Source organism: Antechinus flavipes, chromosome 3 (genome assembly GCF_016432865.1).
Source record: "Antechinus flavipes isolate AdamAnt ecotype Samford, QLD, Australia chromosome 3, AdamAnt_v2, whole genome shotgun sequence".
Taxonomy (NCBI): domain Eukaryota; kingdom Metazoa; phylum Chordata; class Mammalia; order Dasyuromorphia; family Dasyuridae; genus Antechinus; species Antechinus flavipes.
Genome location: NC_067400.1, coordinates 575,342,699 through 575,366,627, shown reverse-complemented (window position 1 = coordinate 575,366,627; position 23,929 = coordinate 575,342,699). Strand labels below are relative to the sequence as shown.

Below are 23,929 nucleotides of genomic sequence, written 5' to 3'. Positions count from 1 at the left end.
GGTTATTGATAAAGTATTGGGTAGAATAGGCCTAAAAACAGTGGCTTCCCACTATGCTGATATTTGTCCATTGTCAATTTTTAGAAAGAGCCAACCAGCTGGGATCTATTTTAACTTCATGATCCATACTTCATACCTCCATCTCCACCCTGAGAATCTTATTAGAGATTTTATCAGAAGTCTTACTGAAATCCATATATGTTATATAGTAGCTGTGGTGCAACTGGGTTTGGAGTCCAATGGACTATCCCATTTATTAGCCGTGTCAGCTTGAGTAAGACCTTGGTTTCTTTATCTGTAAAATGAAAGAATTTGGATTAGGTTGATCCCTAAGATCTTACAGTTCTGATGTTGTGTGACTCTGTGATAGTAGTAGCATTTCTTGGATCTAGGAACAGCATCAGTGCAGAACTAAAAGCAGTTGGTAATGATTTGTTTCTCATAGCTCCCAGATATCATTTCTTCCTCTTCCTGAGAACTCACAAACCATCTGTTAATAATCTTTTCTGTAATTTTGCTGGGGCTTGATGTCAAGCTCATCAATGTCATAATTCCCCCCCCCCCCCCGACCTCCTTTTTGAGGAGGGGCATTTACTTCTCTCTTCATTCTCCTGATACATCTTCCCTCACTTTTACAGATCACCCATTTTCTCAAAGATAATGAATAGTTGTTCCTTGATGACATTTGCAAATCCTTTTGGACTTTTTTTTAGCGCCTAAACACTCAGAATATCGTTAAAGCATGTGAATGCTCTCTTGCTGTTTTCTCCGTCCTCTCGTGAACATGTCTGGGATGGCCACTGCATTTTGGAGATCACTTTCCTTGAGAGAGTGAAGACAGGAGCAGAAGAAGAAGAAGCAGGAGGAGAAGAAGCTCTGCTTCTTCTGTGCAGTCTGTTGGCCTTGCACTGTCTGCCTTAACAAATGGCTTTCTCCCCTTCTCTTCTTTCCCCGACCCGCTTCAGTGCTGCCTGTCTCTCGGGCCTGATGCTGTGTTGGCGGCCGACTTTACAGAGGTCCGGGTTCTGATCCTCCCCCATGGCCACCGTTTGTGAGACGCCCTCAAAGTGGGGGCTTTCTGAGAGCTCTTTCTGAGACTCCTGTGGTATGTCAACTCTGGCTCAGATCAGCTTTCCTGGAGTTGGGGTGGATGTCTAATCATATGGGCCTTCCCACCCTGGCTCTGATGGCTGTCCACAAGGAATGAGCCAGAAAAGGAACTCTAGACCCCCCATTCCTGACCCCCTCTGGCTGTGACATCGCAAATCCAGCAAAATAAACAAACATGGACATGTAGACACAGACACATTTGTGTGTTTTGTGTGTGTGTGAGTGAGAGAGTGCAAACGCATCCTCTTTAGAAACACTTCCTTACCATAGTAACTTTGGGACATTGGTCCCAAAGAGACCTAAAAAGATTTTTTTTTTTAAATTTCCACAAATGTGGAACATTGCATATATATCAGATTTTTTTGATGTGTTATAAAGAATGGTTTCTCTAGAAGAGGGGAAGGAGAGAAATGCAAGGGGAAATCTAGGTGATATAAAAAGATAGCAATGAAATCTTACAAGTTTTTTTAAGAAGGAAAATGAATTCATAGTTTCTCCTGGTTGAGCATAATAAGAGATAGAGATTGAATAGGATGATATGGTTATTTACTGATTATTTGCAGTATTCCCTTGACAAACTACTCTTACAACCTGAGGGCACAGCTGCCCCAGATTGTAACAAACTCTTGCTATTGAGGAAATCTTTCTTGGGTTGGGAAGTGTGGAATTGAGTGGGCTGAGGGATCCCAAGTAGTTCTTTGGCATGTTTGCCAGTGATGCTCAACTTGGGGGTGGGGGTTACTCTGCTTGTTTCATTTTGCCATCACCTGACATGCTTCCCCGCTGGCCAGAGTGGACTTAGAGTGTGTGCACCTGCATTGAGCCCCAGAGAATGGAAAGCCTTTGGGGTACAGTGGTTAGCAGTGTCCTTTTGGGCTCAGGCCATAGTCCCTTTGGAAGCTTGCCCCTGGGGTGAGGAGGGCACCCATTTTCAGGTGGGTAAATTCTGTTGTGACCTGCCTATTGATTTTAACAACCTAGGTATTACCAACTACTACTTTTTGCTATTAAAAAATCTCCCCAAATCTACACTATTCAGTGTTTACTTTAAGGAAGGAATAGAAAAAGAAGGGAAGCAGCTTTTTTTTTTTTTTAAATCTCTGTATGTATGCAGTGAGGATTTCAGCATGTTTTTGTTATTCTGCTGTTTTCCTACTCCTCACACTTTATTCCTCATTTCAAAGTGCCTAACTGACCTATTTTATATTTTAGTTGCACTTGCTAATGTAAACTTTAAGCCAGATATTATAATATTGACTCTAATACTAGTACTTAGCACTAATCTTATAAATTTTATTTTTGAGGGAAAACTCCAAAAAAAAGTAGGTATTCTTTTTAAAAACTCCATTGTCCTTCCCTAGTAGTAAATTTAAAATCTTTAAAAGATGTATTAGGGGGCAGCTAGGTGGCACAGTGGATAGACTAGCACCAGCTCTGAAGTCAGGAGGATATGAGTTCAAATGTGGCCTCAGACACTTAACACTTCCTAGCTGTGTGACTGTAGGCAAGTCCCTTAATCCCATTTGCCTCAGCAAAAATCCAAATAAATAAAAGATGCATTAATTCTTATGCTAGTACAATAAAACTACTTAGTATAAACATTAAATTGCTGTTTGTGGATATGTAAATAAAATGTGTTACATGTGCTAATTTTCACAAACTATTCAGTTAATAAATGGGATATAATTAGTTAATTTCTTATAGAGTACCATTTTTAATAATTAGGACAGAAAATAGAATTCCTTTGAGGGTTCAGAAGGCATTTCACATACATACAACTAGAGCTAGAAGGATCCTTAGAGATTATATTGTCCAAGTGTCTCATTTTACAGATGAAAACAGATTCAGAGTTTAGAGTGAGTAGTCATTATAAACATAACTTACCATAATCAAGTTTGTAGATGATATAAGAGAATTAGTTCAATATAGAAATTTCCTTTTACTACTTCTAAAAATATATCTTTGACAACAAAAAAAGAGGAAATTGAACTATATAATTATAATGACCAAGTAGAGATCAGAAGAATTTATTACCCTCTCTTGTAAAAGTAGCATAATATAGATGAGAGAACTATATGCTTATATATAAAATCAAGTCAAACTTGATTTTAGTTTAGCTAAGCTGCTTTTCTTTCTATTTTATTTTTCATTAAAAGAAATAACTCCTTAAGTAGAGAAGGAAGGATACCTTTGGAAGTAAATGTAATGTGAAAGCAAAAAAAAAAATCAATAAAAATTAAACATTTTAGAATATCTATTTATCGAGATAGAGCCAAAATGCCCAAGTGGCAATAAGAAGTACAGGGAGCCCTATCATAGAATTCCTCCACGTATATCTAGCATATTATACTAATCAGAAAGTCCAAGAAAAAGTCATAGTGAGTCCTTTTTCCAGCCCAGGTGGACATAGGGAGACAGAAGGAGAAGTCTGTGGATACCAGAATGGGGTCTGATCAAAAAGGTCACATGGAAAACATTCCTGTGCCTAGATACTGCACCAGCACAAGAAGAGGTCCTAGATCTGAACTGAGATAACGGTGATTTCACGTGGGAATAAGCTACCACAGCTTGATAGCTTTCTTCTGGGACCCAGATCCAGGGCAGACTTAGAAAAGGTCCCTGTCATTGGGTTGGGCCCTAGCCTATGTACTGATCTGAAACCCAAGGAAAGCATTTGAGCCTGCTGAACTTTCTAGTTGACTGATAATGGTTAAACCCACCTCATTCTACTGGAAGTAGCAAACTCACAGGCCTGTTATTCAGACCCAAACCTATATCAGGAACTTGCAGAGGAGAGACTAGGGGGCAATGACCAGACTTGCTTTGGAAGCACTGAAAGCTTGCATGTCTCCTGCCTGAGCTGCCATTGAGAGCCTGGAATAATGCAACACTCAAACAACAACAGTACTAATTCAGACATTCCCTCTAAAAGTATACAGAGCCCAGCCCTAACTTAAAAGTCAGGAAATAGACGGGAAGAATAAGCAAACAAACAAACAAAAAAGAATTCCACTATTTAAAAAAAGCTGTTGTGACAAGAGATGCTCAAGATACAAACCCAGAAAAAGAGAATGTCTCCAAAACATCTATGAAGTCTCAAAAGAAAACACAGCTGGAGCACAAGTTCAACTTTAGTGCCCAAAAGAGACAAAGCAGAAGTTTTTAAAAAGAGTTTGAAATGTTTTTATAAAACAAATGAGAGACTAGAAGGAAAAAATTGGGAAAGATAAAAGATCTATGGAAGAAGGAATTAATAGCATGACATAAAAGGCACAAAACTTTGCAGAAGCAACAAACTCCCAGAAAAATGAAAGAAAATGTAGGCTATTTCATAACAAAAATAACTAACTTGGAAAACATCCAGGAAAAAAAGAATTAAAGAATTATTGGACTACCTGAACACCATGACCAATAAAATAAAATAGTCTAGCTATCATATTTCAAGAAATCTTAAAAGAAAATGCTCAGATCTTTTAAAACAAGAAGATAAAGTGGAAAAAGATAGAATCCTTCAGTCATGTTCTGTAAGACTCTCCAAAATGAAAGCTCCCAGGAATATCATAGCCAAAATCCAGAGCATCCAACAAAGAAAAAAGTACTGCAAGCAGGAAAAGAAATGATTAAAGAAACCACAGTAAAGATCACACATGATTTAGCAGCCACCATTATAAGAAGCAGAAAACTTAGAACATGATACTCTAGAAAGTAAAATTTGCATAGTCTTATAGCCAAGAATAATTTACTCAGTAAGACAGTATATTCCTACAGAGGGGAAAATGGATCTTTAATGAAGCATTCCTGATGAAAAGACTAAAGCTACATGGAAGCTTTGAAATGCAAACATAGAAGCCAAGAGATACATAAAAAGGTAAACATGAATTAACAAAGATAAAGACTAACCTAAGATAAACTGTTTACTTCTAAATAGGGAGAGATAATATGTCTCTTTTGAACCTTATCTCATTGGGGTAGCAAAGTCTAATTAGACCGAAGGCCTAGGAAGGGTACTATTATGTCTTAATAATATCAAAAGAAAGGGAAAATGGAAAGGGAGGGAAAGAGGAATACACTAAGAACTTGGGGAAGGAAAGGGAAAGGAAAATTAGGGAAAATTATCTCATATAATTAGGGTATGCCAATAGAAATCTGTACCGACAAGGAAAAGGTAAGAGGAATTTGTAACACTTGAACCTCACTGTCAACTGACTTGGTCAAAGGAAGGAGAAATACATACATATACACAAATACACATAGAGTCAGATACGTTTCATTCAAAGAAATTGGAGGGGAGGGAAAGGAAAGTAGGAAGGAGAGGGGATCAGATAGATTAAATATGTACAAAATTGTGATAAAAAATCAAAAATGATGTTGTATCTATCATTTGGAAAATGGCTAATAGAATATGTTACATAAATGCAATGGAATATTATTGTGCTATAAAAAATGATAAAGGGAGAAACTTGGGAAAATTTATACCAATTGATGCAAAGGGAATTGAACAGAACCAGGAGGACAGATTTAAAAGACCTAAGAACTCTGATCAGTGTTAATGACCAATCACTATTAAAGCACTAGCTAGCTTTTTCTCCTGGCCCTATTTTGGCCCCTCAGTGAATCAGCTGAACTCCATCTTGTCTTCTTTTCCTGAGCCCCTTTATCCTTACTCGATCACCAATGTTGTCTTGCTTTGATTTATTTCCACCTTTCACTGCCTTCACTCCTATTAAATACTGATTGACATAGTTGGAGGAAATCTTGAAACCATGCTGACCAGGCCCACTACATGTTTGTGAGAAAGTCTTCACTGGACCCTCACCATGGCAATGCAGTCTTTTTATACTCTCCAATTGAATCACTTTTCCACTTAGCACAATAACCTGGCCATACTTTTTCATCTTCCTTAACTTCCTGTGGCTTCCTCGGCCCCCATTATCCCAGCTGAGAACCCTGTTGCATATTTCACTGAAAAATTGAGGACATTCACCAAAAAGTCCTTGTACCCTCCTCATCTCATTTCACTTGGGTGTTTTCTGCAACAATCTCCTCTTTCATAAATACAGAGAGGCTTGGAGAGACTTACATGAACTGATGCTAAGTGAAATGAGCAGAACCAGGAGATCATTATACACTTCAACAACGATATTATATGAGGATGTATTCTGATGAAAGTGGATTTCTTTGACAAAGAGATCTAACTCAGTTTCAATTGATCAATGATGGACAGAAGCAGCTACATCCAAAGAAAGAACACTGGGAAACGAATGTGAACTATTTGCATTTTTGTTTTTCTTCCCGGATTATTTTTATCTTCTGAATCCAATTCTCCCTATGTAACAAGAGAACTGTTCGGTTCTGCAAACATATATTGTATCTAGGATATATTGCAACTTATTTAACATATATAAGACTGCTTGCCATCTAGGGGAGAGGGGGGAGGGAGGGAGGGGAAAAATCGGAACAGAAGCGAGTGCAAGGGATAATGTTGTAAAAAAAATTACCCTGTCATGGATTCTGTCAATAAAAAGTTATTATAAAATAAAAGAAAAAAAAAACAATCTCCTTCATTTATGTCTTATATGAGGGGGAAGTCCTTACCAAGGCAAACTTTAATCTCCCCCGGCTACTTGGCTGCTTCCTTACTGCTTACAAACATGCCCACGTCCCTTCCTCCCCCTTAAAAAACTCACTTGATGTCTTCATCCTCAGCAGCTTTCGTCTCACTTTTCTGAATCATCTGCAGTGTGGCTTCTGACCTCCTCATTCAGCTGAAACTGCTCTCTCCAAAGTTACTGGTAATCTCATAATTACCAAAATTGAATGGCCTTTCCTTGGCCCTCATCCTCCTTCACGTCTCATCTCTGTAGCCCTGACACTGTTAATCACCCTCTTCTCCTTAAGAATCTCTTCTTGAATTGTACATGTTTAACATATATACTGAATTACTTGCCTTTTAAGGAAGGGAAAAAATTTGGAACACAAGGTTTTGCAAAGGTGAATATTGAAAACTATCTATGCATGTGTTCTGAAAATAAACAGCTTCAATTAAAAAAAAAATTTCTTCTAGCTGGATTTTCTGACATTACTTTGTGCTGGTTCTCCATGCTGACCCCTCCTCAGTCTCAGTTGCTTAATCCTCATCCAGGACATGCCTACCAACTGTGGGCTCTGTCTATCCCAAGCTGCCTTTTTTCTCTGTGGACTATTTTTCTTGATGATTTCATCACTTCCCATAGATTCAGTTATCTCTATGCTGATAATTCTCAAATCTGCCTATCCAGGCCTAGCTCCTGGCCTGATCTCTAATCTCCTCCTACTTATTTGATATTCTTAAACTGGATATCCTGTACATATCTTAAACTCAACATATCCAAAACTGATTTCATTGTCTCCCCCCCATACTCCCCAAGGCTTCCCTGCTTCCTGATTTTCCTTTCACTGTTAAGGGCACCGTCATCCTTCCAGACCCAGGCTCTTCACTCTCACCATGATCCAGATCCAATCACTTGCCAAATCCTGTGTTTTCTGCCTTAGTAATATCTCTCATTGATCCACTGTGTGCCCTCCTCTCTGACATTGCCACCGCTCTCGTACAGCTCTCTGGCACCCCATGGCTGCAGGATTGCAATGGCCTGCTGGTTGGTCCCTTCATTATATTCAGATCTCTTCTCAGCCATCAAATTAATCTCAAAGTCTGTATCATCTCCCTGTTCATTAAACTCCTTGTTATCTGTGGGTCAAATATGAAATCCTCTGCTCTGGGTCAGAGCCTGCATGGACAGGCCCAATTCATTGCTCTTGACCTCCACCCTGTGCTATGGAATCCAGCTCCTTGCTGTTTCCCCTTCCAGATTCTCCAGGCACTTTTCCTGGCTTCCCTTAAGTCCCAGCTAAAACCACACATTCCTCAGTCCTCCCGTAGGCTGGCACCCTCTTCTGTAATTATCCCATTTGTCCTGCACGGGTCTTGGCTGAACTTTGTATTTACATCTCCCCCAGTAGATTTCCCTGAGAGCAAGGACTGTTTTTGCTCTTTTGGGCATCCGTAGCACTTAGCTCACAGTTTGTGGCACACAGCAGGCATTTAATATGTGCTTGTTAACTGATAGAAGGATTCGGCCCAGTTCAGTGATATCATTGATTTAGGGAGGAGGGTGGCTAGGGATACGTTTGGGATATCCAGTTTGAAGTGCCAAATAGTGGTTGGACATATGAGCCTGGAGATCAAGAGAGAGGTCAGGAGTGGGTAAGGAGGTCTGAGAATAACTAGCATGGAAAGAATAGTATGGTGAACACCTTCTGCCAGTGTAGATCATGGCTCATCTGCAGACTCCAAACTTAGAGAGGACTCTGAGGTTCAATGATTTGCCCGTGGTGATGCAGCCAAGATGTGTCTGTCAGGGCTCGCATCCAGGTCTTTCTGATTCTGAGGCTAGTAGTTGCCATCCTTTTGTGTTGTTTGAAGGTATAATTTCCAGTAGGTTGACATGTTTTATGGTGATTTGATTCACTATAACAATTAGGAGTTTAAAATCAGTTGCATTTTCTGCTAAATTCTCTGAGATTCCTTGATCTGATCAGATCACTGCTTTGACTAGGAAGACCCCTAAGATATCTAGGGGCTGTAGCAAATTTCTGGGAGAAGCAGGTAGATGGCCAGGCTTGGAGTCAGGAAGCCCTGGACTCAGATCCTGCTTCTGACACTGCTATGACCTTGGGCCAGGCCATTTAGCCCCTCATCCAAAAAGAAGGAAATATTATCCTCCAGCACTCTGGAGTCTTGTGAGATTCAAATAGGCCCTACCAAAGGTGAGGCGATGTAGAAAAATGAACTTAAAAAATTTTTTTTATTCTTTTTAGCTTGAATCTCGGAGGTAATGTTACTCATTGCCTTGTTAGGTCCTTCTTATATAAAGGTATTCATTCTCAAGCATTCTCAGGTTTGAAAGAATGGCACCTATCCCACACTCCTCAATGTATTAGGGGAAAGTGGAGGTTAAGTGCAACCCCTTACCGAAAGCCATGTGCTCACCTCCTTTAGGTAAGAGAACTGGACTTTTTCCATTTCTTTGGTAATATTTAGCATGCATCAGCCCTGGGCACTTGGTTTACTTGGAATAATGTGAAGCACTAAGGATTTTGTAGTGAGGTAGGCTCCTTTTCTGTATTGAGCCCTAAGGGACAGATTAAGAGTATGGACATTTCTTTACTCGATGCTATGAATCTTAATTTTTTCGTGATTTATATAGTTTGTTTATCGATGGACACTTTTACAACAGGATTTATGAAGCGGGGTCGGAGAACAATGCAGCGGTTGTAGCCGTAGAAACCCACACAATACACAAAATTGAAGAAGGGATTGGTAAGTCTGTCTGCTCAGGTGGTGCTTACTGACTTCGGTACACCGTACTGAATTCTCTCTAGTCTCCTTTCCCTTGTGATCTGACTGTGTTGCTAGAAGTCTGACAGTGCCCCATCTAGAATGGCGTTGTCCTTTGGCACGAGCATGTTGAGTGATCATTGCTTGCACCCACCTCCTGCTTCTGGCCAAGTATACCACCCAGCGGGGGGAGATGGAGTCCCACATAGGACTCCAGACTCACAGATGTTTTGGCAGAGGATGTTTTTGGTTTAGATTGTAGCTGAGCAAAGCATATATTTGCTGCTTTTGATTAATAAACTTCACAGCAGCTAGGATTTCCTTAGTCTCACAAAAGGCCTGGCCAAATGTGGGTTTGGATTCCGGCTCTCCGAATGTCTGGAGTAACTGAGGTGTTTCTGTTTGCAGATGCTAGCGCCATCGAAGCCAACGAAGACATGGAAATTGCTTATCCTATCACCTGTGGGGAAAGCAAAGCCATCCTCCTCTGGAAGAAGTTTGTATGTCCGGGAATTAATGTAAAGTGTGTCAAGGTAACTTTCCCTCCCTTTCTGTGCCTTCCTCACAAGGGCTTCTTGCATGCAGGGGGCTCGTTGGTGCCTCCAATCCTACCCTGCCATCTTTGTCCCTCTGACTACTAGGTATTTCTTTGTATTTGAGGTCACAGCAACAAGTCAGAGAGCAGCCTTCAGCAGCCCATGAGTGTACGGCACGACTGCTCTTCATGTGCCAGTCTTATAAGCCACAGCTGCTCTCTCAGAGAGTAATCGCCACCCGTGGCGCCTCTTATAATCAGGAGGGACTGAGCAGTTGAGGGGCTGGGGGGGTTCCGCCAGGACAGTCCCCTCCCTCCCCCCAGTGCAGGACCACTGCCCAGGAGGATTTCACCCACATTCTGAATGCTGCGTCAGGCAGCATGAGGGGATGGCCCAGGTCAGCAGAATGCCCTCTCTATTTGCCTCCTTCTCCTACCCTTGGTGACCTGGGCACTGATCTGGGGGGCATTTTCTTTGGCGCAGGGAGTGTGGGCTCAGAGCTGTGAGGGCAGGAGTTAGGATGAGGCAGGCGGGGCATGGGCCAGGAGGGGATCTGCGGATCTCCACGGGGCCACCCCAGCAGCGAGGCCCCTGTCTCTGGACTCTGGTGTCTTTTTCTTTGCCTTCTTCCTGGCTGAGTTGACGCCTGTTGTTTAACTTTGCTTTTTGGCTTCAGTTTAATGATCAGTTGATCAGCCCCAAACATTTTGTTCATCTGGCTGGCAAGTCCACCCTGAAGGACTGGAAGAGAGCCATTCGTCTGGGTGGGATCATGCTGAGGTAAGCTCTCCTGGCAGCTGTCCGCCCTGGACAGGCCTTGGCCAACAAATCCACAGGGTTGTTTTCCCCTCCCATATAAAGTGTCATACATCTTTGCCTTGCTGGTTTGGCTGGCATAGCTGATCCATTTATCTGGACAGCACCTGAAGACCCTGACCACTTCCGGGAGGGGAGCCGTTCCAGACCAGTGCTGGAGATTTCCATAAAGACAGATCACAGGGCAGAGATGCTAGGGGAGGGGGGCATTCAGTGACTGGCAGCATTGTCCTGCTCAGCTGGGCCAGGAGTAGGAGAGAAATGGGACTAGTGTGGGCAAAAAGCTCCAGTCCTCTCCCTTCAATTGAAGGAGCTGGCTTTCATTTCCTTTTGGGCTGGCTTGATGGTGATGGAGAGTTCTGGGTGAAGGGCAGTGGCTTAAAGAGCTTCTATGTAAACTTGGGTATTGTTGCTCTGAGCACGTACACACACACACACACACACACACACACACACACACACACACTCACTCATTCACTTGAGTCTTAGTTAATCATTCTCCTGGAAGAGACCCATAAGTCATTTTATATTGGGTTTTACATGTGATATGAAATGTAACCTGCATTTATAAGAATATTCCAAATTGTGGGGTGTAGTTAAATGGGAACACACACACACACACACACACACACACACACACACACACACAGTCCTGTTCCTTCACAATTACAGATGGGGACTCCAGCCTAGTGAGGGGAGGTCACTTGCCCACGATGATTAAATATCAGCAAATTTCAGAGCCTTGGTTGGCCTGCTCACTGCAGGTCCAGTAACGTCTCCTTGCCCATGTTTTCTTGCCTTTATTTTCTTAGATGAAATTACACTAAAGTTAACATGTGTGCTTTAAGCACTCACCCAGATGATCTTTGAGAATCCCATCTCCTTGGGTAGTTGTGATGTGGGCAAGGGCTGTGCTTCCCGCCTTAGCTCTTTGCTCTTCAGAACCATAGAATCTCAGACCTGAAAGGGAGCTGGCTGCACATAGCCCCAGGAAGACCCTCCCCCCTCTACGTGGAGACCTCCATGAGAGGAGAGAACCCCTTTCTGCTTTTGGTTACCTCCACATTTTAGGAATTCTTTCCTAAGCCTTGTGCTGGCATTGCGGTTTGAGATGAGAAAGGGCCTTAGAGGCCATCAAGTCCACCTCCCTCTTTTTAGGGGTGAGAAAGCCGAGGCACCAGAGGCCATGGGCCTTGCTCAGCTTCCTGAACTACTCTGACTGTCTGGGAGCAGAATTCGCACTTGGGTTCTCCTGACTGTGTGCAGGGCTCGCTCCCCCGCCACCTCGATGCCTTGGGACTTTGGCTCGTTTGTCTCACCAGGGAAGCTAAGCATGTGCCCCCATGGTCCCAGGCCCAAAAGGGATCGGGGTGGCCGTCAGAGAGCCCCTTCTTGAGGTCTGATAAAGCCGAGCCCTGAGCCTAGAGAACGGAGGGAGGGCCAAATCCCAGCAGGGCAGCCGGTGCCATTGTGACAGGAAGGCCCACTGTGATGAAAGTGTCTCCAGGCCCCATCCAGGCCCTGGCCCTGGAGACGGCAGTGTCTTGTGGGCCCAGCTCCAGGCAAGTGCTCTCTCGGGGACAGTCCAGCAGGACCCAGGTTTTCTCTATTCGGAGTCGCACAATACCTGTTTTTGTCAGTGAGGAGGGAGGGAACGCCGCTGCTGAGGCTTGGGCTGCTTGAAAGGGATTTGTTGGCCCTCTCCAGGCCCAGAAACCACATCCCAGTTGCCGCCTCGCTGCTCTGACCTCCCCGTGGGGTCTTTAACTCGGGACATGGCCTGTTTGCACGACTCCTACTTCCATTCTTTCTGGGTTTTGTTTCCACAGGCCTGGGGGGCAGCGGACCAGGGTAGTCTATTACTGCTCCGAGAAAGAGGGGCTGTGTGTGTGTGGGGGGGTATGAATAGTAATAAGCTCATGAAGATTTTCTGTAAGCTGAGGAATTTTGGATGGTGCTTGACAGCTTTGTTTTAGCTGGGGAGGGAGCCCTGCATGGAGAATCCAGACGTCTCTGAGGTTTTTGTGTATTTTCCCTCCATTCAGGAAAATGATGGACTCTGGGCAGATAGACTTTTACCAACATGACAAGGTTTGCTCCAATACCTGCAGAAGCACCAAATTTGACCTCCTGATCAGCAGTGCCCGCGCGCCCGTGCCGGGGCAGCAGACAGGCGTGGTGCAGACGCCCGCTTCGGCCGATGGTAGGGGGTAGGACACCACCTGAACACATCCTTTGTCTTTTTGTAGTCCTCTCTTCTTGCTCCTCCCCCTTCCCTCATTCACTTGCTCCAGTGCCATCCTTTTAATGGGTCCCCAGCTATAAGTGCCCTCAGCAGGGGCAGGAAGGAGACCTCTGGGAAACAGGCCCCTTCTCATCCTGATGAGGGCCTCCTTTGGCCCTCTGGGGCTTTTGTACCCCTTTTGTAAGTCTACCCCCTCAGTAGTTATGGATCTGTCTGTCCCTTTACTGGATCTCATTTGAGACTTGACTGTCAGGTGTTTGTTGGTTTTCTTGGTGTCAGACTAGGGAGTGAATACAGGCTGCCCAGGCTGGACTCTAGAAACCCAGCTCTTGCCACAGCTTTCCTGTGACCCTCATGGTGGCTGGCAGCGAGAACTCGGTGCCCCCTGTACCACAGACCCCCTGAGCTCTTCCTCTGATGACCCTTGGGCAGGCGGAGTCACACAGATCGCCATTTCGGAGGAGAACATGGACGAGGCAGGGCTGGAGTGGAACTCGGCTCTCACCGCAGCCGTCACCATGGCCACGGAGGAAGGGCTGAAGAAGGACCCCGAGGAGATTTCAGGTACCTGTGAGGAGGCCTTGGGCAGCTGAGTCTGCCCATCATCCCCTCCTCTTGGACCCCTGGCCCATTTGTGATGCTTGTCATGATTACTGAGAGTTACAGTCTCAAGTCTCTTTTCTCTCCCCTACCTCTCTCTTTCCCTCTCTTCTCAACTTCTTACCTTCTTTTTATGCTCTCCATCTCTGTCTCTCTCTTTGTCTGTGTGTGTGTGTGTGTGTGTGTGTGTCTGTCTGTCTGTCTGTCCTTCTCCCTCTCTATTTCTGTCTGTATGTCTGTCTCTCTTTCTCTCCCTTCTCCATCTCCCTCTGCCCTCTCTTGCCTTTCTTCCCTCTCCTCCCTCTCTCTGGGTCTCTTTCTCTCCATCATTCCCCCATGCACATTTCAAAAGCCAGCCCTCCCCTGAACTCCAGAAGGATCATCGAGGGGGGGGTACAAACAGGTGCCTTTCTGGACAGTCTGGATATCATTTTCAGAGGCAGCGCATAAAATACTGTGGGAATGGGGTTGGGCCCCCCACCCCCACCCCCCAGTATGATGGGCCCTGCTATGACCCCCGCAGCTGCTCTGAGGAGGCAGTTCCCTGGCCCCAGCCATCATACAGAGCACTAGCCATGCTGTCCATTCTCCAAATTCCCTCTTCCTCCTTGTGCCAGAGGACACCCTGATGTTCTGGAAGGGCATAGCTGATGTGGGGCTCATGGAGGAGGTGGTCTGCAACATTCAGAAGGAGATTGAGGAGCTGCTCAGGGGTGTTCAGCAAAGGCTCCTTCAGACCCCCTTTCAGATTACAGGTGAGCCAAAAATGTGACCCGGGCAATTAACAGATTTATTATAAAATTAACAATGAGCCTAAGAATAGCTCACCTTTTCACAACACCCACTGCACACCCATTACCCCTTGGAGCTCCTCTGGAGTCCTCTGAGGCAGGTGTTATTTTACCTTTATTTACAAATGAGGAAACTAAGATCAGAGAGGTCCTATGGAGTCACACTCTTGGGAAGAGGGATTTTTGCAGATTTTGGAAGGCAGGGGTAGCAGATGATCTGAAGCACGGAACAGGGAGGTTGGGGCAGCAAGGGGGAGGCTGGCCTGGAGGTGGCGGGGAGCCCCTGAGGGTAGAGAGGGAAGCACCCACCTCCTGCCTTCACCCCTGTGGGCTCTTCTTCCAGATGCCGCTGTCCTCAACAATGTAGCCCACACCTTTGGCCTTATGGACACAGTCAAAAGGGTTTTGGACAACAGGAGGAGCCAGACAGAGCAAGGAGAAGAACACTTTCTCTACACTCTGACAGGTGACAGTGTACCTTTCTTTCCTCTGATAGATTTTAGACTTCCTTGCCCCTTCAGTCCTCACAGGGACCAGCCCAACATCTTGTCATTGGCCCAGGAGGAAAGGGGAGACCTTTTTACCCAAAGTCATATCAGAAAGTGTGGCATTAAAGAGTGGCAGACCAAGCCATCACCATATAAATATTTCTATTTTATTTCTTTTCCAAAAGTGCAATGTATTTCAATTCTACCAAATTTATTAAAAATAAATACCAGAGATGGATGCAAGTTCCCTTTTAGCTTTCAAAAACTGACTAGCAAGATTTTGTATAAGGGAAAAAACTGTATAACAATGAGAGCTGTCCAAAAGTGATAATGAAGATTGATTTAGAAATTGTGATATCCTTGCAAAGTGGAATGAGCTGCTTCAGAAGCAAATAGGTTCCCCCTATTAAAGGTGGGCAGGCGAAAGCACCACAGTGCTGTGGGTGGAGTGGGGTGTTCTGGATCTGCGACAGGGAGAAAGGACAGAGCAGCAGATGGCTTCTGAGCTCCCCTGCCCTTCAGTGCTTCTTCGTCTGCAGCTCCAGGAGGAGCCTATGGATGTGCCAGCAGAAATGGAAGTAAAAGTGGCATGGGCCTCCATAGTAAAATTCATTTTCATTGACAGCGCCCTTTCACTTGAGCATTTCCTTCCCAACAGCCAGTGTAGTACACCCAGGACACGTAGCATCATGTGAGGAAACTGGAGACCTGGAGAGGCTGAAAGGTCCAAACAGAAGCCAGGCCTTCCCTTCTGACTCCAGTCCAGGACCCCTGCCACCACAGCCGGGGTCCCCCAGAGGGTCCCAGAAGGCCACCCCTTTGGCAGAAGACCCAGACTCCTTGGACTGTTCTCCACCAGTGCTGACCCTTTCTTTTGACTTGCCCATGTCGCTTTATCTCTGGTATTAAGGAACAATGGGAATATGTGAGCTCCTTGAAAACTCACCTTATTTTTGCCTTTGTTTATCTAACTAGCACTTTGCACAGTGCCTGGCACATATGCTTTTTGACTTTAAATCCATGTTAAATCAGATTTAAATCTGAGCCAGAGAAGGAGCAGAAGAAGCCCTGACAGGAATGTGCAGTGCAGGAGGAGAGATAGTCAAGGGGAGATGGGGTCCCACAGCAAGGCTCAGCCGGAACACAGCATGGGCGAGTGACTAGTGCCTGGTCAGGAGGCTCTCAGAGCCAAGGGGGAATTGGTCTCTTTTCTTAAAGGCAAGAAAATATCAGAATGGGGAGGGGCAGGGTGAGCTCTCTGCTTCATTAAGAAAAATCCCCATGGCATCTGTGTGGAGGATGGACTTGAGAAGCTGGTGCAAGGGCACAGCCATGACCTGGGTAGGAGGCGACGAGGCTGGCATGAGCATGGTGGCTCAGGAGCGAGACTGCAGAGATTTGGCAGCTGCCTGCCTCTGAGGAGGTCACGGGGAGGAAGATGAGGGACTGTGCTTTGGACACTGAGTGTGAAAGGCGGCCTCGAAGGGTCCAGGAGCAGCGACGTGCTGAGCCCGGAGTGCACAGGAGACACGAGGGATTCTCTTGCTAGAGAGACTCGGGAAACCTGCGGTTTTAGGACAGGCCCGCTCTCTCCCCACTGCTTCCAAGGCAGCCATCTAAATACAAGAGTTTTTCCTTCTATTGAATTTGTTTGCCATTTTGGAGCTTCCTCCCACTGCTTCTGTTTTTACTTCTGGAGCCCTGCAGAACAAATTTACTCTCTTCTGTACAAGAGCTCTTCACATAGTTTAGCATTGCCACCATGTAATCTTCCTTTTTCCGTCTGATCGTTAGTTAAGAGGAACTTAAGATCTTTCCCCAGCCTGTCTTCCCAAATCCTCTCTGACATCCCAGTGTCATTCCAGCTGTGGGGCTGAACACAATCCTGGAACTGTCATAACATCAGAGAGCATTCTACATCTTTCAGGGGGCAGCCTGAGAAGCTGTTAGCTTTGCTGGCTGCTGTGTCACAATCTTAACTCATACTGAGATTTCTAGTCCATTAAGACCCCTAAATAATTTTCAGAACAGCTGCTATTTAGCCCCTTCTGCCTCTTTTACTTGGGAAATTGATTTTTTTTAAAGTGTAAATACAAGTATAAGATTTTATTCTTATTCTTTTATTTCATTTTATTCAATCCAGTCTAAAATTCTTATCCATCAAGATGTTTCCATCTTGACTCGTATCAGCCCAGCTGATTATCCATTTATCCAGTAGGTTGTATAGCTAACTCTTCCCTTTTCAGTTTTATGTCTTCTGTAATTTTAGTATCCTGTCTTCTTAGTAATTGATAATTGTTATACAGCACAAGACCAAATCTGGGGCATCGTACTGGATATCACCTTCCAAACCAAAATCAGGTGTTTAATATTCAATAAGTTCTTGACCTTATTGAATCTTGACCATTTGGCCAGTGTTCTGTTGTATACTCACATCCCTCTGTCTTTTCTTCAAGAATTGCATGAGACATTTTATCAAAATGCTTTGCTAAAATTTTGTTGAACTGTATCTTTGACTTTCTCCCAAATTACCAGTTTAGTAAGGCTGTCAGCCAAGGAAGTGTCCTAGTATGTTCTTCTAAGTTATCATTGGTAAACTAGTCACAGCCTGCCACTGCCCTGCGAGTATAAAACCAGTCACTAAATTGACAGATTTGAATCTTTGTTCCGCCACTTAGCTAAAGACCATAAAAAGAGTATCTGGCATCCACGTGGCACTTGAAGCCTTGCAAACCACTCTGCATAATTTCATTTGATTCCCACAACAGTCTGGTGGAATGGGACTGTTTTTATCCCCATTTTATAGATGAGAAAACTGAGGCTATGAAAAGACTTGCCCAAGATCACATAGCTAGTCTCTAAGGCCGGATTCGATTTCAGTTCTTCCTTTCATCTGAGCCCAGGACCTTAGCCATTATGCTACCTAACAGCAAGAAAGGCGACGGGGTAAAAATCAGGGCACTGCTGCATGCGTGTCCCATTCTTAGCCCCAGGAGAGGCAGCGTGTCGAGGGAGTGCCTTCCCTGCCAGGGGAGAGCAGTGAAACTCCTTGAGGAGAGGACTGTGAATCCAGAAGGACTCAGCTCCTGTTCAGCAGCTGCAGATGGGGAGATGGGGCCAGGGAGGGGGGCATCCTCGACAGGAGCTGCTGGCAGTGCCCAGACACACAGGTGAGAGAGCAGAGCTGGCGCACAGGCCCCAGGGGTGGCCCAAGTGCAGCCCAGGTGAGCACGAACCCAGGCTCAGGAGGAGGGGGAGCAGGGGCCAGCCTTGCAGGCCTCTTAGTCTGAAGCCAGGAGGAAGGAGGAACTCTTGGTTAAGAAAGAAAAAGCTCCCGCACAAAACTGCTCCCCCGAATTCCAGGGCTCCAGAGGGGTGGACAGACTGAGCACCTGGGAGTCAGAGATGGCATGACCCCGGCCTGGGTACTCTGTCAGGTGATGGATCCAGGCCCCATGATGAGAATAGTCCTGTGTGTACATGCATTGCATCCTTAATTTGTACAAGTGTTCACATGTATGGGCATGGGGCATTGGGGCGGGGAGCCCTGTGATTTCTCCATGCCTAGGGACAACTGTAATTCGCCGGACAGGGTAGTCAGTGGCTGCAGTCAGAGTGGCAATCAGCACGTGGCAGAGCCCTTTTTGGGGCCATACTTTGCACAGGAAGTTCCTTACTTAGACTTGCGTCTCTCTGAATGAGGTCCCCACCCATGATCTGCTCTTTGGGCTGCTTTTGTTCAGGGTTGGTGGAGCCCAACCCTGGGAAGGAAGAATGGAAGTCTAGAAATGGGTATGTCTTGGGAGAATAGAGTGTATATTTCCCACGGGGGTCCTCAGGTGCAGGACTTGGCTCAGCAAGCAGGTTCGTGATCACCTGGTGGGCTGCTGCCTGTGAGAGGCTAAGTTCATGGTCCTAAGAGTCAAAGGTGAGATTTGCATCCAGGACTTGTGAACTCCATTCTAACACTCTCCGGCACACTATATTGCTTCTGTCATGTTATTGTTGATAAACATTAATATCTTTTGAAAATATCATTAAAAATCTAAAGAGACTTTTCCTGCTCTTTAAATGAAAATTGTGTTTTCCTTGTAGACCTGGAACGCCAGTTGGAGGAGCAGAAGAAGCAGGCCCAGGAGCACAGACTGAAGGCGCAGACTGTGCAGAACGTGGTCCTGATGCCCATGAACAACCCCAAGCCGCCCAAGAGGCCCCGCCTGCAGCGCCCCGCCTCCACCACCGTCCTGAGCCCCTCGCCCCCCGTCCAGCAGCCTCAGTTCACCGTCATCTCGCCCATCGCCATAGCGCCTGTGGGCCAGTCCTTCTCCATGGGCAACCTCCCCATGGCCACCCTCAGCCAGGGCTCCAGCCCCGTGACTGTGCACACGCTGCCTTCCGGCTCCCAGCTCTTCCGCTACGCCACCGTCGTCTCCTCCGCCAAGACCAGCTCCCCCGACGCAGTGACCATCCACCCCTCCTCCAGCCTGGCGCTGCTGAGCTCGGCCGCCATGCAGGACGGGGGCGCCCTGGGCAACATGGCCACGGTGGTGAGCCCCGTGGAGCTGGTGGCCATGGAGTCCGGCCTGACCTCAGCCATCCAGGCCGTGGAGAGCACTTCAGAAGACGGGCAGACCATCATCGAGATTGACCCGGCCCCGGACCCAGAGGCCGAGGAGCCCGAGGGCAAGGCCCTCATCCTGGAGACTGAGCTGAGGACTGAGGAGAAGGTGGTGGCGGAGATCGAGGAGCACCAGCACCAAGTGCACAATGTGGAGATTGTGGTCCTGGAGGATTAACTGGGGGCCGGGGGCCAGGAGACTCATTCTTTGTTTGGGATTTTAATGGTTTGTTCATTTTTACCACTGTCCTGCTCATTTCCACATAGGATCCTTTTTTGTTTTGTTTTGTTTTTCCAATTTAAAAAAAAAAAAGGAAGAAAAATCTCAGTAATGTGACTGAACGTGCTGGTCCCCTGTCTCCCCCCTCCCCTGCCAGGTAAGCTGTGGACAAGATCGATTGCCCTTCTTGAGGGAAGGGAGGAGACCGCTCTGCGGCCCGCCTCGCTGCCACCTAGAGAGTTTTCCTTTAGATGCGCCGGCCAGCAGGGTGACCAGGACCCCCGTCCAGGAGGCACTGCCCAGGCTGCTCTCTGGGAGTGTTTGTGCGGCCCAGAACGGGGCCTTTGCTCCTGGGGGGAAGAGTGGGCCCCTGAGGGCCAAGGGAAGGCTGGCAGAGGAAGATGGGGGGGTGTCCTTCAACAAGGATGTGGGCAAGAAGGGCCCTCGCTCCCCAGGCTCCCAGAGGGCCACAGCCTGTGGGAAGGGCCTTGGTGGGGAGAGCGGCCACAGGGCTTTCCTTCAAGGCAGCGTGGTCCCCAGGTAGGTCCTCCCCACTGCCCCTGGCTGGAGGCTTGGCAGCTTCTGGGGGAGGAGTCCCGATCGTCAGACTCTGGTCCTCCCTCCCTTCCCCGTGCTGCGGAGCTCTCCTCCATATGGTGCTGGTTGATCTGGGGATGATTTCACCCTTTCCCTTGTGAGCCCATGCTCTGAAGCCATCATTTCTTCTCATTGTGTAACTCCAGGAGCAAGAGAATTCTTCAGATCAGCTGCTGCTCTGACTTGGAAGCGTTCCCCCCCTTTTTTTTGGCTTTGGAATCTAAAACAGCCACTCAGTTCTTGGTGCTTCCTCTGATCCTTATCACCATCCCTAAACCTCGGGTGGCCATCTGCTGGAAACCAAACCTTTCCAGGCTTCGGATAAGAACTGCAGGACCCCCACTCCAACCCCCCGTCCCATTTGCCCCTCCCACCATATTATTTCGTTTACTTTGGATGCTGCTGTTGCTGCAAGATACTGAGCTGGTAGCAGCCTTGGGTCTGGGCAGAAACTGATGCTGTAACGCGGCCCTTTTGGTGGGCACCAAGCCGATGTCTCCTCCTGCGAGAGCTGGACTCCCCAGGAAAGAAGCATTGTCTGTGACATATAATAGGAAATGTACCGGGAATGTCAATAATAATGTGTCTGGGGGTTTTGTTCGGTTTCCCTTTTTTCTCTCTAAGGGGTTTAGAACATGGGGCAGCTCTGTCTCTTTTCCCCTTTGGCTTCCTCTTGCCTTTGAATTTGGGGGGTGGCAAAAGGCAGAAGGAAGCTGGTTGGTGTTGGAGTGCAGGAGATACAGGGGACCTGCTGGATTCCAGACCGAGAAGGAGCCCCCCACACTTGCCAGAGGGAAGAAGGCAGGGTTGAGGGAATGGGATATTTTTTATTAAAAGGAAAATTTGACCCATGGTTTCTTGTCTCTGGAGGGCACCTACTTGGAGCAGCCACCTTTACCTCCGAAGCTGGAGAAGTAGTCAGTTGACAGGTTGCAGGGGCAGCTGCTTGGCCTAGGGAGAGGAATGGGGGGGCCCTGGGCTGGGCAGAAGGCTTATAGGCCCCTGGGCAGTACTTTAGTTATGGAGAGTCTCCTGGCCCGAGAAAATCCCAGCTTCTGGCCTGGAACCCTCCCTTCCCCTCAGCCCTCCCTGTAGATGCTAAAGGGAAGAAAAAACTGGCCTCCAAGGCCAGCAGGTGAGGCTTCTGCCTCCACCAGGGTTTGGGCTCTGGCTTTCCAAGTTCCCCAAGATACTTTTTTCAGAAGAATGAAGTATCAGCAGCAGGTTGGCTCCCTTGGTACACAGAACAATGTCCTCTTTCAAGCTGGAAGGGACTGTGGACATGACAGTCCAGCTCAGTCCAACATTTTGCAGCTGAGGCAACTGAAGCTCACATCAGAGCTGAGATTAGAACTCGGGCCCTCTGACTGAATTTAGCACTTTTGTAACATGTCAGGTTGCTAGGATAGATCTTTACTCTGTAGTCTAAAACAAATCCATGTTCTAAATAATAGTAACATCGATGGAGCACCGAGGTAACATGCTTTATATAATCTCTCACAACTCTTGAGAAGTTAGATTTTGATTTTATATACATAAATCTGAGCAACACTCCAGACTCGGATCCTCCCCATTCCAAACCCAGGACAAAACCTACCTGCCCCACGACCACCTACCTGCCAGGCCTGGAGATTTCTCTCCCTAGTTAGTTGTGTCACAGGCAGACCTCAGTTTCCTCTGAATGTTTTCCAGCTCCCCTGGAAAACACAGCTTGGGTCAGAAGGAGGCAGCCCCGCAGTTGTGAGGACCTGGCTTCAAACAATCAGGGTCTCTAGTCCAAGCTGGATTAGATTAATTCATCTTTGCAGTCTTTTTCAAGTCTAAAATCTCTCCTTGAGTGAAAAAAGCGTCCCCCTCACGGACTGTTGTTCATGGGGAACCAGTTGGGCTTTTCCCGGGTGAAAGCTCGCTAGCCAGGGGTGGAATCCATTTTTCTTCACTAGCAGAGTTGTTCCCCTGGCGAAAACAAAGAGCTTCGCTGCTTTCCCACCTCTCGCTCGCCCTTCGGAACCAGTCTGTTGCCAAGGCCGGGCTGCTTCCCAGCTAAGGGCCGAGCAGACTCGCCCTCTCCCATTTCTAAGCAGCTGAGTTCATTGATGCAAGAACAGGAAACTCGGACGCTGTTCCTAGGTGTCCGGCACCGGGCGGAAAGGTGCTCCAAAGTGTTAAGTGCTTGCTGGGCGCCGAGCGGAGCGCTGAAGGTGGAGGAGAGCATGATAAAGCGTGCAAGTGCTTACTGGGTGCCAGGCACCAGTGACCAAAGCAGCCCTGCTAACCGCTCAGCCCTCTCTGGGTTCTCCCCTGTAAAATGAGCGGGGTGGACGGCCCTTAAGGCCCAGCTCAGTGCTGGTATGGCTTTGGTTACGGTGTTTATGGCAAAATAGGCAAGGTGGGGGCATGCAATGGGACAATCTCTGGGAACTCAGTGTGCCAAGGAGGGCAGGGCTCGGAGTCAGCAAACTGCCAGGGGCGCTGCCAAGTGCCGAGGTCAGGGGAGCCGAGTTCAAGTTCTATCTCAGAGACTTAGCGATTCCTGTCCACTCCCCCCACCCCAAAAAAGTCCCCCTATACCATCTAAGTGAAGGGGGAGCAGCACAGCACGTAAAAGGAGGAGACATCTGGGGGTCTGGTGGGAAATTATCTGAGAAAGTGTGAGATTAATAGCTAAATTCCTCTTGCAAAAAAATTTCTGAAAATCATGAAGTCCCGGAAAGCTGCAGAGTGGGAAATGAAGGAGCTTCCTTAGTTACCCTCGGTAAACTGGCTGTCAGGTGGGGAGATTGGAGTAATGAGTGAAGGAAGATATTACACCCCAGATAGCCTTATTTGGGGGGAGCTGCAAGCTGTCTTGACCTCTCAAAGGGCTTCTCTTCAGAGATGCTTCCATTCCCTAAGAAGCTTGGGAAGATGACATCCAGAGCCCCTCTGAAAATGAATGTTAATTATTTTGGGGGAGGGGTTGGAGCAGTTAGGGTTGAGCAACAGAGATAATCTCTAGTCCTATGTCATCCTTTGGGTTTCACCTGGAAAAGCAGCGGGAGGGGTCAGCACAGAAAAGCCTGAGTTTGGAAAATTAGGGAGGGAGGAGAAAGTGGGGAATATACAATTTTAGCCCCCAGAGGGCAAGGGAAATGGCCCTTCCGGGTGGACGTTGTGCTGTGGGCTAGTGTCTTGGACATCCCTCCCAGCTGCGTCCTCATCTCCTTCCTTACAAGTGGTGAGAGTCACAAGCATCCACTGTCCCCTTACCTGGATCATCTGTTTGGTCTCAAAAACTTCCCACAACCTGGAACCTAGTTGTTTTAGGCAACACACACTCCAGAGCTCTTCCCTTCCCCAAGGGACCAAGGTGGACAAGCTGGGTAATGAGGGAGAGTCTCCTAGAATTGGATACAATCCTCCTTCTGGGGTCTCCGTTGGCAGGAGGTCATTCTCCCAAGCTAGAACCACCTTCCTTTCTCTGGGAGTGTCCTTAGATAATCTCTAATGCTTAATTTTCCATATGTCAAAGATGGAATATCTCCATTTCTG

General features: G+C 46.8%; 1 protein-coding gene across 2 annotated transcripts in view; it reads left to right on the top strand.

Moving 5' to 3' along the window:
• GMEB1 (glucocorticoid modulatory element binding protein 1) overlaps positions 1-21,251 on the top strand; it is a 38,223-nt gene extending 16,972 nt beyond the window's left edge. Inside the window, exons 3-10 of one of the 2 annotated variants that reach the window (XM_051988029.1) lie at positions 9,357-9,469; positions 9,896-10,020; positions 10,700-10,803; positions 12,885-13,042; positions 13,517-13,648; positions 14,302-14,439; positions 14,819-14,941; positions 19,059-21,251. In XM_051988029.1, coding sequence (XP_051843989.1) covers positions 9,357-9,469; positions 9,896-10,020; positions 10,700-10,803; positions 12,885-13,042; positions 13,517-13,648; positions 14,302-14,439; positions 14,819-14,941; positions 19,059-19,759 — 1,594 coding nt within the window. In that variant the 3' untranslated portion in view covers positions 19,760-21,251. The remainder of the gene's footprint in view (positions 1-9,356; positions 9,470-9,895; positions 10,021-10,699; positions 10,804-12,884; positions 13,043-13,516; positions 13,649-14,301; positions 14,440-14,818; positions 14,942-19,058) is intronic. The other variant, XM_051988030.1, reaches the window with a different exon arrangement.
• Positions 21,252-23,929: the final 2,678 nt, after the last annotated feature.